At 43.3% G+C, this 14,941-nt stretch overlaps 1 protein-coding gene across 2 annotated transcripts in view; it reads left to right on the top strand.

Moving 5' to 3' along the window:
* TRANK1 (tetratricopeptide repeat and ankyrin repeat containing 1) overlaps window positions 1-14,941 on the top strand; it is a 235,450-nt gene that overhangs the window by 153,490 nt on the left and 67,019 nt on the right. For both annotated transcript variants that reach the window (XM_073549901.1, XM_073549902.1), the window contains exons 12-13: window positions 63-239; window positions 2,692-5,466. In XM_073549901.1, the coding sequence (XP_073406002.1) occupies window positions 63-239; window positions 2,692-5,466 (2,952 nt within the window). The remainder of the gene's footprint in view (window positions 1-62; window positions 240-2,691; window positions 5,467-14,941) is intronic.

Here is a 14,941-nt window from a genome sequence, read left to right on the forward strand (position 1 = left end):
AATCAAATATTACCAAAGTCAGCTAATTTCTACTTATTTATCTTTTTAATTTTCCACTATAGTTTCTCCTAATGGTATTGGAGCCAACTCGAAACACCCAATCCAGGCATGCTTAGAAAAAAGTGATTTTGATTTGGCACATTCCTTGCTCTCTAAGGGTGGAGATCCAACAAGTATATCAATCACAAAAGGGGATACACCACTGCATGCTGCAGTTTTTATTGCTTTAAATAAAAAGGGTGAGTCTATCACGTAGCATCACATTGTTTGTTAATAAATAGGAATGTATTAAATATATGACATTGATCTCTGAATAAATATCCAGATAGTTAAAAACATTAAAAAAAAATAATTTTATATACAAGGACATTGTTCATATCAATGTCAAGGAGTGACTGACCACTGTGACACCACCCAGTGGTTGGTCAGTCACCAAAAGGCACGACAACACAACGCCGATGGAATAGGGGAGAGGAAGGTCCTGACAATAGGGAATCAGGGACAGTCACCTCCTGAGCTCCACACTGAGTCTGTCCCTGTTCTCACCTAACACCCTATGCTGGTACTTCCCCCTGCCGATGTCAGGATACCTCATCCCTATTTGTCACCTAGATCTGACCTGACTAGTGCACTGGCCAGCAAGGAGCTCTAGCCTCACCTCTGCAGATAAAACACACAGGGGGAAGTGACAAACACCAAAGGGACAAGGTAAGTAAAATACAACACTTAGCTTGTGCACATTTCTGCTTAACTCCACATCACAGATAGCACAGCAACAGGACTCCAAACACCGTACTTGGCAGACACCAGAGAGCTGCTTCTGCAAAGGTTGGTCTCCAAAGAGGAACTGTGTCACCAAAAGTCAGCTGATGCAATAGGTGACCTTTTAAAGGATGTGGGAGTGGTCACCAGCAACATCAGCTAACCCGGCAGGACTGCTGTACCACCAGCATGCCAGCAGGGAAAAACTGCATTTAACCCCCCCGCTGGCCTGAAAGGAAAAAAGTTTTAATGTTGAGATGAACCAGCACTGCCACAAATCCAAAAATGGATCATGACCATCAGGTTGAATCATTCAATAACATTTTTTGTATTTTGTTTTTAGTGCCATATATCAAACCTAGCAAAAATGTCTTAAATTAACTTAGAGAACCTTTCTTGTGAAGTCTGACTATTTAGGCCTCATTCACACATCAGTGTTTTTGTATCAGTGTTCGAATGCCAAAGCCAGGAGTGAAACTTAGTAGGTCATGCACTTGGGTAGAACGAACAAGATGTATAATTATGTGCTTAATTGTAAAACACTGGGCAAAACAGTCACTGAAAAAGACCTAGGTGTATGGGTGGACGACAAACTCACATTTAGTGGCCAGTGTCAGGCAGCTGCTGCAAAGGCAAATAAAATAATGGGATGCATTAAAAGAGGCATAGATGCTCATGAGGAGAACATAATTTTACCTCTATATAAGTCACTAGTGCGACCACACTTAGAATACTGTGTACAGTTCTGGTCTCCGGTGTATAGGAAAGACATAGCTGAACTGGAGCGGGTGCAGAGAAGAGTGACCAAGGTTATTAGGGAACTAGGGGGTCTGCAATACCAAGACAGGTTATTACACTTGGGGTTATTTAGTTTGGAGAATCGAAGGCTTAGGGGTGATCTTATTACAATGTATAAATATATGCGGGGACAGTACAAAGACCTTTCTAATGATCTTTTTACTCTTAGACCTGTGACGGGGACAAGGGGGCATCCTCTACGTCTGGAGGAAAGAAGGTTTAAGCATACTCACAGACGCGGATTCTTTACTGTAAGAGCAGTGAGACTATGGAACTCTCTGCCATATGATGTTGTAATGAGTGATTCCCTACTAAAATTTAAGAAGGGACTGGATGCCTTTCTTGAAAAGTATAATATTACAGGGTATATACACTAGTTTCCTTAATATTGCGTTGATCCAGGGAGCTAGCCTGTTAGCCGTATGTGGAGTCGGGAAGGAATTTTTTTCCCCAATGTGAAGCTTACTGTTTGCCACATGGGTTTTTTTTGCCTTCCTCTGGATCAACATGTTAGGGCAAGTTAGGATAGGATATGGGTTGAACTAGATGGACTTAAAGTCTCCCTTCAACCTTAATAACTATGTTACGATGTTAAAGAAAAACTGTAATTGAAAAATTTACAACTGGGTTTTGGAGACACTTCTATTTTTGGCATAAAAATACTGATGCAAAAATACTGACTTGTGAATGAGGCCTTAAATAAAGACCTGCTACAAAACTACATCTAAATTACCTTTTAAACCCTTAGGCCGGTATCGTACATCAGAAGCAAGGGCTGTGTTTGGATCCGATGTCCCGACCAGAATGCCAGGTCTCTCAACCTGAGCTAACTGCCTCATAGCCAAATAGGAGGCAATTGTCTCTAGTCAGGAGACATGGTGGTTTGGCTGCATCTTCTGATCCGAGTATAGTGTGCGTTTACCTGATGTGTGAAACTGGTCTTAAGGGGTTAGAAAGGTGTTTGCATGTACGTTATCAGAAAGGCTTTAGGTAATTGGCCACATAAGAAAAACCTCATGATTTTCTTACTTTGCATTAGATTTGCTACATGAAGTAACCAAAGGCATATTTCTCTGTGTACTGTACATTAATTACTTTTAATTACTTGTGTTATTTATTTTTATTTTCCAGGCGATCATGGTGTATCAATGGCAAAATACCTTTTGGACTTGTATTCTGCAGATCCTCATGAGTACTTTTACCTGGAACCCAACGTTCAGGACATAAATGGAGACACAGTCATGCATTTGGTTTTTAAGAGCAATAATGTCAAACAATATCGTAAAGTAATAACTGTGCTTGCAAGATTCGATATTAAGTTAACAATAAAAAATCATCAAGGAAAAATTGCAAGATACAAGATAAAAGATTCGGATCAGCGCCTTATTGCTTGGAATGAATCTAGAAAGAAGCACAAACAAAATCAGACAACTTGTGTCCCCAAACCTAATAAGACAGAGACAAATGGAAATGCAGCACAGCAAAAGAATCATGTAAAGTCACTCTATGTTGCTCCTTTACAAACTAAAACAATGAGTAATGATCAAAATGTTCAGCTTGAGAAATGCAAACACACAGTGAATAAAATCACTGAGCGAGCTGAAGTAAGCACAAAGAAAGCAATGACTCCAAAAGAAAGCCTTCTGCAAGCTATAAGAGAGTTAATAACATGTACAGAACCAAACAAAGGGCATCCAGTCTTTGACAGTTTAAAACCACTGGCTGCTGTACCATGCAATGCAGATAAGATCAATGAGGCACCTATGGACTGTGCAAATGGAGCTACAGTAAATCCTGATGGGTTATCTAGTGACTCTGAGATGGAAAGTAATGAATGTGCCCTAAATGATTTAACGGTGTCTAATGGTATTGAAGATGATGCTGAGCCACTAGAAGATGACATTGATCCTTCAAATATAGATTTCAATAATATGACCTGGGAAGTTGAGTGTTCACCTGAAGCCCTGAAGAAATTGGAATGCAAGTCTGTGCCACAGTACATGAAAAATAAAATTATTGTCTCGATTCAAAGGCTTGGAAATGGGGAATGGACCCGTAGCCTTCAAAAGCAGCTGAAACTGAAGAGCAATATTAAGCTTTACGAAGTTAAATTAGACAAAGGAGCCAGGATGCTGTGGGAGCTTGCAATTGATTTTTCACCTCGATGTAGTGAGGAGCCAGAAAAAATTCTGGCTAATGAACTGTCAACAGTAAAAATAGGCAGGGTTTACACAGAAATTATTCGGATATGGGACATTGTTCTTGACCATGGCAAACTTGATCATGCCATTGAAAGCATATGCAGTGCTTACAATAGAGGCTTAACCTGCATACTCCGAAAAAAACTGAAGGGCATAACTAAGGTTGTCATGTCCTCAAACGTGCAAAAGCGTATTCCAAAATATTTCATAGAAGATACAGAAGTTGAATGCGCTATGGAACATGTGCCAGATTACTTCCCCCCCGCCAGTGCAACGGAAACCGAATATAATATCATGAAATTTCACAGCTTTAGCACAGACATGGCACTCAATGTGCTGAGTAATATGAACTCCAGAGTTGAGTATCCCTTCAGGGTCGGTGAGTTGGAGTATGCGGTGATTGATCTAAATCCTAAACCCATGGAAACCATCATATTAATTGGCAGAAGTGGAACGGGGAAAACAACTTGCTGCTTATATAGACTCTGGAAGAAGTTTCACTCTTACTGGACAGAAGCTGTATTAGTTGGCCCATGGATAGTAAAACAACCGTGGCAAAAGAGAACATTTAATGAAAATGTTGATGATGGAGACACCGATGACGAGGAGAATTCTGAAACCGAATTGTCTAATACTACAGACGAGGAGCAGGGACTTCCAGAAGCAGAGGGTATGGAGGCTGAAAACGAATCTTTAGATGAAGTGAAAGATCCCCAGGATTTGGAACACTATCATCCAGTTTTTATTACCAAAAACCAAGTACTTTGTCAAGAAGTACAAAGAAATTTTCTAGAGTTAAGCAAATCCACGAAGGCAACAAGTAATTATAAACCAATTGAGCCTAATGTGTACAAATTGCAAGACATCCAAGATGAGAACTATCCATTGTTCATAACTTCCCAGCATCTCCTGCTACTTCTGGATGCATCCATGCCTGACCCATTCTTTTCCAGGAACGACGATGGGAGTCTCAAAAGAAGTATTGCAGGGTGGTCTTTGGATACCATTGATGTACTAGACTTGTTGAATGAGGACTATGAGGTGGAGCCTGACCCTGATCATGAAGAAGAAAATGACTGTGAACAGAAAGAGACCGACCCTCGCATTTTTGTGACGTTTGAGGTATTTGCCAATGATTTATGGCCTAAAATGATAAAAGGAAAATCTTTGTACAATGCTGCACTTGTTTGGAAAGAGATCAAGTCATTTTTGAAAGGATCATTTGAAGCGTTAGGCTGCCCCCAGGGTAGACTTACTGAGCAAGAATACATTAAACTTGGGAGGAAAAGGGCACCAAACTTTCAAGGAGATCGGAAGGAAATCTATCGCCTGTTTGGCTTGTATGAACATATAAAACATCGGCATGGGTATTTTGATGAAGAGGATGTCCTGTATAATTTATCTTGCAGACTATCAATGCTTGAAGAGTTGCCTTGGTCTATCCATGAACTCTATGGGGATGAGATTCAAGACTTCACACAGGCAGAGCTCTTTTTGCTTATGCGATGCATTAATGATCCCAATTCCATGTTTCTTACTGGAGATACAGCACAGAGCATAATGAAAGGCGTTTCATTTCGCTTCAGTGATCTAAGATCCTTATTCTACTATGCAAACAAAAGTTGTTCTGGTAGCGAGAAGCAATGCATTGTCCGGAAACCAAAACAAGTGTACCAATTAGTTCAAAACTACAGATCTCATTCAGGTGAGTAAATATTAACCTTCCTGTGGATATAAGTACACATAGCGTTTTTGCCACGAAGACGAACACTGAATGACACTATCAATTTTACCACAATTTTGCTTCACCTGTTATTGTGGCATGAAAAAAACCAGATGTGGGAACTAGTGATGAGTGTGCTTGTCACTACTCATTACTCACTCGAACATCAGTGTGCTTGAGATGCTCGTTACTTGGCAAGTATTTTTTTTTATGCTCGAGTGGAAGCTGAAGTCTCCCCCCTCCCCCCGTATGTTTGGTGCTTTTTGGACAGCCAATAAACATGCCTGCCAGTTACTGTAATGTCATAGCCATCTTGGTTGTGACATTACTGTGATTGGCTGGCCACATAGAGTTGTCGAGTCTGTATAAGACCCGTGATGCCATGCTTGGCACACTGTAACCTGGAAACAGGCAGATCAAGGAGAGAGATGCAGGTGCACCAGGGAGAAAATGTTAGCTGTGTTTAGGCAGAGATTACAAAACAACAGTTATATTTCTTTCAACTGCAAAAAAAAACATTATTAGAGCTAATTATAATCAATAACACTGGTCAACAGCATTTTTGGTGCCAAAGATATTTCATCGAATTTAGGGTATTTTTGGGGTGCTGATTCTGAATATGTCATCAGTTTTGCCAGATTGGCTCAAGTTTTTGAGATTTTTGGTATCTTATTTATAGCACTTGTTGGTAAATGCGACGCATCATCTCATTAATTTCTTTGGATTAGTACTTGAACTGAGCAGTTCTCAATATAGTTTTGTGTTAATTAGTGTTCTAAAAGTTTGTTCATAGCTTGATTTTTGCACTAACTTTATGTTGTTGTCTGTTTTCCAGTGAAAAGCATGAACTCATCATGAAGAAGTTGTCTTAACGATCCAGACTCATTCTGTTACATTTGTGGTGAATATACACTGCCAAAACATAGAAGAAACATAACACACTTCGTAAAAAAAGTGTATTTTGCCTATTTTGGGGTTATGCTTGGGGACCAAGACAAGTTTTGGGCACCACACATAGTGTGCAAAGCATGTATCGAATTATTACGAAAATGGAGCAAAGGACAAAGAAAAAGCTTCAAATTTGGTGTTCCAATGGTGTGGAGAGAGCCAAAAAATCATCATGATGACTGTTATTTATGGTAAACACAGGTACAGGCACATCTTCACAATGAGGGACAGGCCTTCTTGCAGATTCCATGTTACTCCCATTTTCGTTTCTTATGCTTATTGAATCCTTGCACTTGCACTGCACAGAAATAACAGTCATCATGATGATTTTTTGGCTCTCTCCACACCATTGGAACACCAAATTTGAAGCTTTTTCTTTGTCCTTTGCTCCATTTTCGTAATAATTCGATACATGCTTTGCACACTATGTGTGGTGCCCAAAACTTGTCTTGGTCCCCAAGCATAACCCCAAAATAGGCAAAATACACTTTTTTTACGAAGTGTGTTATGTTTCTTCTATGTTTTGGCAGTGTATATTCACCACAAATGTAACAGAATGAGTCTGGATCGTTAAGACAACTTCTTCATGATGAGTTCATGCTTTTCACTGGAAAACAGACAACAACATAAAGTTAGTGCAAAAATCAAGCTATGAACAAACTTTTAGAACACTAATTAACACAAAACTATATTGAGAACTGCTCAGTTCAAGTACTAATCCAAAGAAATTAATGAGATGATGCGTCGCATTTACCAACAAGTGCTATAAATAAGATACCAAAAATCTCAAAAACTTGAGCCAATCTGGCAAAACTGATGACATATTCAGAATCAGCACCCCAAAAATACCCCAAATTCATTAAAATATTTTGGACACCAGAAAAAAAAATTTTTTTCGTTGACCTGTGTAATCATTCTGGTGTTAGCTGCACTTTGGGTACCGTTACACTTAGCGATGCACCAGCAATCCCGACAACGATATGACCCGGTCAGGTTCGCTGGTGCATCGCAAAGTGGTCGCTAGTGAGCTGCCAAAAAGACAGATCTCACCAGCGACATATCAGCGGTCGTCGGTCGCTACTTACCTGTCAGACGAGGTGATGAAGACGTCATCCCGCCCGCGTCCACGCGTCGCTCGTCACCACAGCAGGAAGCAGACGACGAGAAATGGCCCAGGACGTTCTCGCGCGATCAGCAATAACCAGCGGGGGAGCCGGTTGGAGGTAAGTATCACATGTAGCGATATCGCTAGCAATATCGCTGCTGCGTCACAAAACCAGTGACGTTATAGCGATATTGCTAGTGATATCGCTATGTGTAACGGGCCCTTTAGGGAGAGATTGTGCTGAAGGGATAGTGTAGGACAGAATAGGGTTAATTAAACTTCCTTACTTTCTCCTGCAATTGATACTAAAAGCCCTTCTCAGGGCTCTTAATCCTGCAAATTGTTCTGAGCAGGGAAATATTACGTGCTATTTTTTACTGTGACAGTGTGCATCAAAAGCATACAGCCTGAAATGTTTGGTGATCAATAGCATAGCTTTATTGCTCCTGCAGTACAACAAATCCATCTGAGGTGGGCACATTTTCCTGCTATAGTAATACTGCAAATTTTTTTAGAGTGAAATATTATACGGCATTTATACTGTACCAGTTGGTAACAAATAGTATTGCTATATTGATACTGCAGCGTAAGAAATCCATCTGAGGTGGTCAAATTTTCCTGCAATACTAATCTTGTAAAGTTCTCTCAACAGTAATATATCATGCATAATTTAAAACCGGCAAAGGCGTGTGGTAAGAGACGGGAAAGTGACGTGATGGTGAGCGCCGAGGCCATGGGCAAGGTGACACCGGTGCCTTCTGTGGGAGCACAAGAAAAACATACATCATATCGACCTAGCTTCCTGTCTCACTTTGTAGAGGGCGCGTAACACCACTCTTAAAGCCAGACAAGTGTGAAAAGATTGTTGGCTGGATAGCAGGTAATGCTTCCAGTCACTTTGCCAGCACCACCCTGTCTTTCACATGGTCTAGGCTCAGCAGTCGTGATTTTGGACCACATAATTCTCACCCTGATCCTCTTTCCTCCCACCATGTCGGGTGCCCGGAGACAAGTGATCCCACACTTGGACACTCTGTAGAGCTGTTCACAATTCCATTTATAGATTCTGGCATCTCGCACTGCCTGTTTCAAGCTGGATATGAGGAGATTGCATGTGTAGTGATGCCCAAATATTTGTGAAGCCATGGTCACAAGCGGCTGTGGGAAAATGCTATGATGATGAGATGCAATTGGCAACAAGAGATAAGTCAGCCAGTCTCGAGGACCAGGGTGCGGATATGGAAGACTAAGTGGTGGACGATGAAGTCACTGACCCAACTTGGGAAGGTGACATGCAGAGCGATGACAGAAGCGCACAGGAGGAAGGATCTGCAGCACCACAACCATCATGAAGAGGCAGTGGGGGGCTACAGAGACAAGGCGGGCAAGTGATCCCCAAAGCACCAACACAGGTGAACTTGCTAGGCCAAGGTGTTGTGAATTCTCTCTGGCTCCCTCTGGTGATTACTGAAGATAGTGGAGCTGGTCAGATTGAGAGTTCTCTTTCTGGGCTCCCTCTGGTGGTTACTGGAGGTAGTGGAGCTGATCTGATTGACAGAGGCTTGCCACCTGATTATGAGGAAGACGATTGGAGATCTGGGGTTTCTAATTGGGATTTAAGACAGCTGACTCCCTCTATCCCTGCTGGTGATTTTCTTCCTGTCCCTCCTGAGGTCTGATGTCTCCTGCTCTTTCCCTGCATCTTCAGCTAAGTGGTTTATTTGCTATTCTGTTTGCATTTGATCTGGTTTTGTTTATCTCTGCTTTGTGCGGGTCAGCTAGCTCCGGCTGGGGCTGTGCTGAATCACCGCCCATATGTTACTGCATGTGCCAGTTTGTTTTGTCCCCTTTTATATTGGTCTCTTTTTGCTTTGCTTTCAGAATATACCAGAGTGCTGATATAGTGGGGGGCGAAGTCGTGCGACTTCAGTGTTTTTGTGCATCAGACGTGTTGGACTTTTTGCAGGGTTTTTTGCGTGATTGCAGACAGTGTCTTTCCTTTCCTGTCCTGTGTAGTCAGTGTGGGCCCCATCGTTTGCTCAGTCTATTCTGCCTGCGTTTGTGTTTTCATCTTGTCTTCCTGACAATATATGTTTGGGGGCTATCTATTCCTTTGGGGTCTGCTCCGGGGCCTTTTAGATTTCCCCTTTCTTGCTTTAGGCTTAGTTAGCTCTCCGGCTGTGCCGAGGCGTCTAGGATCATCGTAAGTACGCTCCACGGCTACTGTTAGTTGTGTGAACAGGATCAGGGGTCTGCATCCGCTTAGTTACCAACCTCTCTGGTTTTCTGTGGCTTAGCCTGGGCCTGCTATCCTCCTCGGCAAAGGCGTGTGGTAAGAGACGGGAAAGTGACGTGATGGTGAGCGCCGAGGCCATGGGCAAGGTGACACCGGTGCCTTCTGTGGGAGCACAAGAAAAACATACATCATATTGACCTAGCTTCCTGTCCCACTTTGTAGAGGGCGCGGAACACCACTCTTAAAGCAAGACAAGTGTGAAAAGATTGTTGGCTGGATAGCAGGTAATGCTTCCTGTCACTTTGCCAGCACCACCCTGTCTTTCACATGGTCTAGTCTCAGCAGCCGTGATTTTGGACCACATAATTCTCACCCTGATCCTCCTTCCTCCCACCATGTCGGGTGCCCGGAGACAAGTGATCCCACACTTGGACACTCTGTAGAGCTGTTCACAATTCCATTTATAGATTCTGGCATCTCGCACTGCCTGTTTCAAGCGGGACATGAGGAGATTGCATGTGTAGTGATGCCCAAATATTTGTGAAGCCATGGTCACAAGCGGCTGTGGGAAAATGCTATGATGATGAGATGCAATTGGCAACAAGAGATAAGTCAGCAAGTCTCGAGGACCAGGGTGCGGATATGGAAGACTAAGTGGTGGACGATGAAGTCACTGACCCAACTTGGGAAGGTGACATGCAGAGCGATGACAGAAGCGCACAGGAGGAAGGATCTGCAGCACCACAACCATCATGAAGAGGCAGTGGGGGGCTACAGAGACAAGGCGGGCAAGTGATCCCCAAATCACCAACACAGGTGAACTTGCTAGGCCAAGGTGTTGTGAATTCTCTCTCTGGCTTCCCTCTGGTGATTACTGAAGATAGTGGAGCTGGTCAGATTGAGAGTTCTCTTTCTGGGCTCCCTCTGGTGGTTACTGGAGGTAGTGGAGCTGATCTGATTGACAGAGGCTTGCCACCTGATTATGAGTTAGACGATTGGAGTTCTGGGATTTCTAATTGGGATTTAAGACCGCTGACTCCCTCTATCCCTGCTGGTGATTTTCTTCCTGTCCCTCCTGAGGTCTGATGTCTCCTGCTCTTTCCCTGCATCTTCAGCTAAGTGGTTCATTTGCTATTCTGTTTGCATTTGATCTGGTTTTGTTTATCTCTGCTTTGTGCGGGTCAGCTAGCTCCGGCTGGGGCTGTGCTGAATCACCGCCCATATGTTACTGCATGTGCCAGTTTGTTTTGTCCCCTTTTATATTGGTCTCTTTTTGCTTTGCTTTCAGAATATACCAGAGTGCTGATATAGTGGGGGGCGAGGTCGTGCGACTTCAGTGTTTTTGTGCATCAGACGTGTTGGACTTTTTGCAGGGTTTTTTGCGTGATTGCAGACAGTGTCTTTCCTTTCCTGTCCTGTCTAGTCAGTGTGGGCCCCATCGTTTGCTCAGTCTATTTTTCTGCCTGCGTTTGTGTTTTCATCTTGTCTTCCTGACAATCTATTCCTTTGGGGTCTGCTCCGGGGCCTTTTAGATTTCCCCTTTCTTGCTTTATGCTTAGTTAGCTCTCCGGCTGTGCCGAGGCGTCTAGGATCATCGTAAGTACGCTCCACGGCTACTGCTAGTTGTGTGAACAGGATCAGGGGTCTGCATCCGCTTAGTTACCAACCTCTCTGGTTTTCTGTGGCTTAGCCTGGGCCTGCTATCCTCCTCGGTGACCCATTCATAACACCAAGGTCTAGGTGTTCTCGAGTCTGGTGCTCTTTTAAAGACAGTTCAGTTAACCCAAATAAGACCATTTGCAACATCTGCCATGCCAGCATCAGCAGGGGAACCACAACTACCAGCCTGACTGCCACCAGCTTGCTCAAGCACATGACAGCAAAGCACCCGACTAGATGGGCCGAATGCCAGGGTGCAGAAACAGAATCTGCAGGTGACACCACTGCCTCTTCCCCTGTTCTACGTGCACGCCAATGACGCACGCGAAGATGCCTCCCACCCTGCACTGTCATTGTACACTTGAAACCATCGTCAACATCTACGTCCTTGTCCCAGTTCAGCGTTCAATTTTCCCTACCACAGTCCTTGGAACCCAAGCGTAAATACGCAGCCACCCACCCACAGGCAACAATACTAAGCCACATTTCCAGACTGCTTGCCCTGGAAATATTGCTGTTTTAGGCTTGTATAAACACAAGCCTTCTGCAATCTCGTGGTGGCAGCCGTTCCTTGGATCTTGGTCCCCACCCACCACTCTTTCTCCCGCTGTGCTGTCCTCGCCTTACACAAGCAGCATTGTGGAAGCCGAGACCCAGGGACGGACATGTGCTACCAACACCGAGGATTGCAGGCCCTGATTCCATAAGGGTTCCCCCACCTTCTACATCCGTTCCTGCACCTCTTTCCTCTCCTTCTCTGAAATGTCAACATCAGTTGCAAGCTGGAAGCACTGCAGCACTGTATTGGCCAAGCGGCAACAGGCTCTGCTGAAGCTAATTTGCTTAGGTGACAAACCGCCATGAAGTTGTTGAAAGGTCTAACAGACCAGACTGATCTGTGGCTCTTGCCCCTGAACCTACAGTCAGCCATGGTTGTGTGTAACAATGTCCGTAACCTGGTGGCAGCTCTGAAGCTTGGCAACCTCACACACGTAACGTGCTCAACTTAGTGGGTTAGCGGTTTCTCAAAACCTATCCAGATCTGCCTGAGCTACTTGTGAAAGTACGCAGTGTGTGTGCCCATTTCCACAAGTCAGCTACAGGTGCAGCTGCCATGTCAGTGCTGCAGCAGCAGCATTTGCAACTTCCAGCTCAGTGACTGATGTGCGATGTCACCACACATTGGGACTCAACGTTACCTATGTTGGAAAGGCTTTGTGAGCAGCAGAGGGCAATAGTTGAATGCCAGCTACACCATGCGCATCAGTATTCTGGTCAGCCTCCGCACATAAGGGCTGATGAGTGGGCATGGATATCTGAGATCTGTGCGGTTCTCCAAAACTTTGAGGACTCGACCAGGTGGTGAGCGGCGATGACGCTATTATCGGTGTCACCATCCGAAGCCATAGTATCCGAGACCTTAGCTAGCGGTGAGGGGGTTAGCGCTAAGTAAATTGCCACTGATTTCCAGCATTTAATCGCCGCCCGAGTAAGGAGGTTCGGATAGGTAATTTTAGGGGAGAGGATAACAGAACGTTATTGAATCGGAGCCATCTGTTCTTCAATAATGAGCAAGGGTTTCTCTCCAGTCCTCCTGACCCAATGAACAGTCCTTGACAGGACAGCAGCCAAATAGTAAGTGTGAATGTTGGGGGCTCCCATGCCACCTTTCCCTCTAGGTAATGAAAGTGTATGGGAGTTAAGTCTCTGCCTATGTTTATTCCATATGTACCTAAAGATAGAACTATTGATCTGGGCCAGGAACGATCTGGGCAAATCTATAGGCAGCATCTGAAACAAATAGATTAATTTAGGTAAAAGGATGCTCTTAACCAGATTTTTTCTGCCTATCCAAGAAAGGTATGGGGCCCTCCATTTTTTAGTGTGGTCTGCAACCAATTTAAGCATTGTCTTATAATTCAAGTTGAATAAATCTTTAAAGGACGAACTAATTTTTATACCCAAATACTTTATATAATTGCCCGGCCAATGGAAGGGGAATTGAGATTTGAAATCATTTATAGTGCTAGCAGGTATATTTATGCCCAGTGCTTCGGACTTAGATGGGTTAATTTTGAAATTGGACAGAGAGCCATATCTCTCTAGGATCCGCATGAGGGCTGGTATACCTCTATGAGGGCAAGTCATGGTGACTAATAAGTCGTCAGCGAAGGCCATAGTTTTATGTGAAGTACCCTGAATGTTCACTCCCTCTATATCTTGACACATTTTTATAGCTTTGATGAGGGGTTCCATCACTGCTATGAATAGTAATGGTGAGAGAGGGCACCCCTGTCTTGTTCCACTATGAATCTTAAAGGAATTGGTAAGGGAGTTTTTAAGTTTAATTCTGGCTGAAGGGTGTGAATACATTTTCAATATGGCCTCTACCAACAGAGGAGGAAAATTGAAGTTAAGCTGGGTTTCCTGCAAAAAGATCCAATCCACTCGAAAGCTTTTTCTGCGTCTGTGCCTAATAGCACCAAGGGTATCTTATGTAAGCTAGAATATTGCATCAGATGTAGAACTCTCCATGCATTTTCTTTGCCTTCTCTACCTCTAATGAAGCTGGTCTGATCAGGGAAGATCATTTTGGATAAATACTCCGCGACTATCGAGTGGTCTGAGTGTACTGAGGGGAGAATTTCTGCTTTAAAAAGATTCGGTAACAAAGATCTTGGTAGGAAGACATAATCAATTCTGTGGTAGGAATTATGGGTATGAGAATAAAAAGTGTAATCAAGATCATTAGGGTGCATGTGCCGCCATCCATCGATTAATGAAAGACTATGTAGGGATTTTTTTATCCTAATAATATTTTGATATGATATCTGACATTTTTTCGTGGACGAATCCAAGATTGGCTCTAGAGGAATATTCAGGTCCCCTCCAATAAGCGGTACACCTTCTAAGAAGGAGCGGAATTGGTTTAGTTTGGATGTAATCCATTTAATTTGCTTCTTGTTGGGGGCTTATAGGTTGCCAATAGTGACCAACGTTCCTCCCAGTAGGCCTTTTATAAAAATATATCTCCCCTCTGTGTCAACCTACGAATCAGATAGTAAAAAAGAAGTATTCTTATCAAATGCAATTGACACCCCTCTAGAACTCTTCTGGGGGGAAGTGTCATGGTACCACTGGTTGTAATATGAATTCTCAAAAGAGGGTAGTTTCTCAATTTGAAAATGCGTTTCTTGCAAAAGAAGAATATTACAATTTTCCTTTTTCAACCAATTTAGTGTCTGTGTTCTTGGTATGGGTGAATTTAGGCCGTGCGTGTTAAAACTTGCTAATTTTAGTGTACCTTGTTTAGCTTCCATACGAGTTGGAGAGGGTGGGTAGGCCATTATTCTGAAGTGCGACCTCGCAGGACCAACAAGGGAAGGACGGGGATAAGAACAAGGGGTATTTAGTGTATAAAGGTGATAAGGTTACTTTAACTGGGGTAGTACACTGGTCAAGGCCAGTGCTAAAAACAGTAACACAAACCATATTATGTTGAAACAATT

This window comes from Dendrobates tinctorius, unplaced genomic scaffold, assembly GCF_039654945.1.
Source record: "Dendrobates tinctorius isolate UK_male_01 unplaced genomic scaffold, ASM3965494v1 ptg000162l, whole genome shotgun sequence".
NCBI classification, from domain to species: domain Eukaryota; kingdom Metazoa; phylum Chordata; class Amphibia; order Anura; family Dendrobatidae; genus Dendrobates; species Dendrobates tinctorius.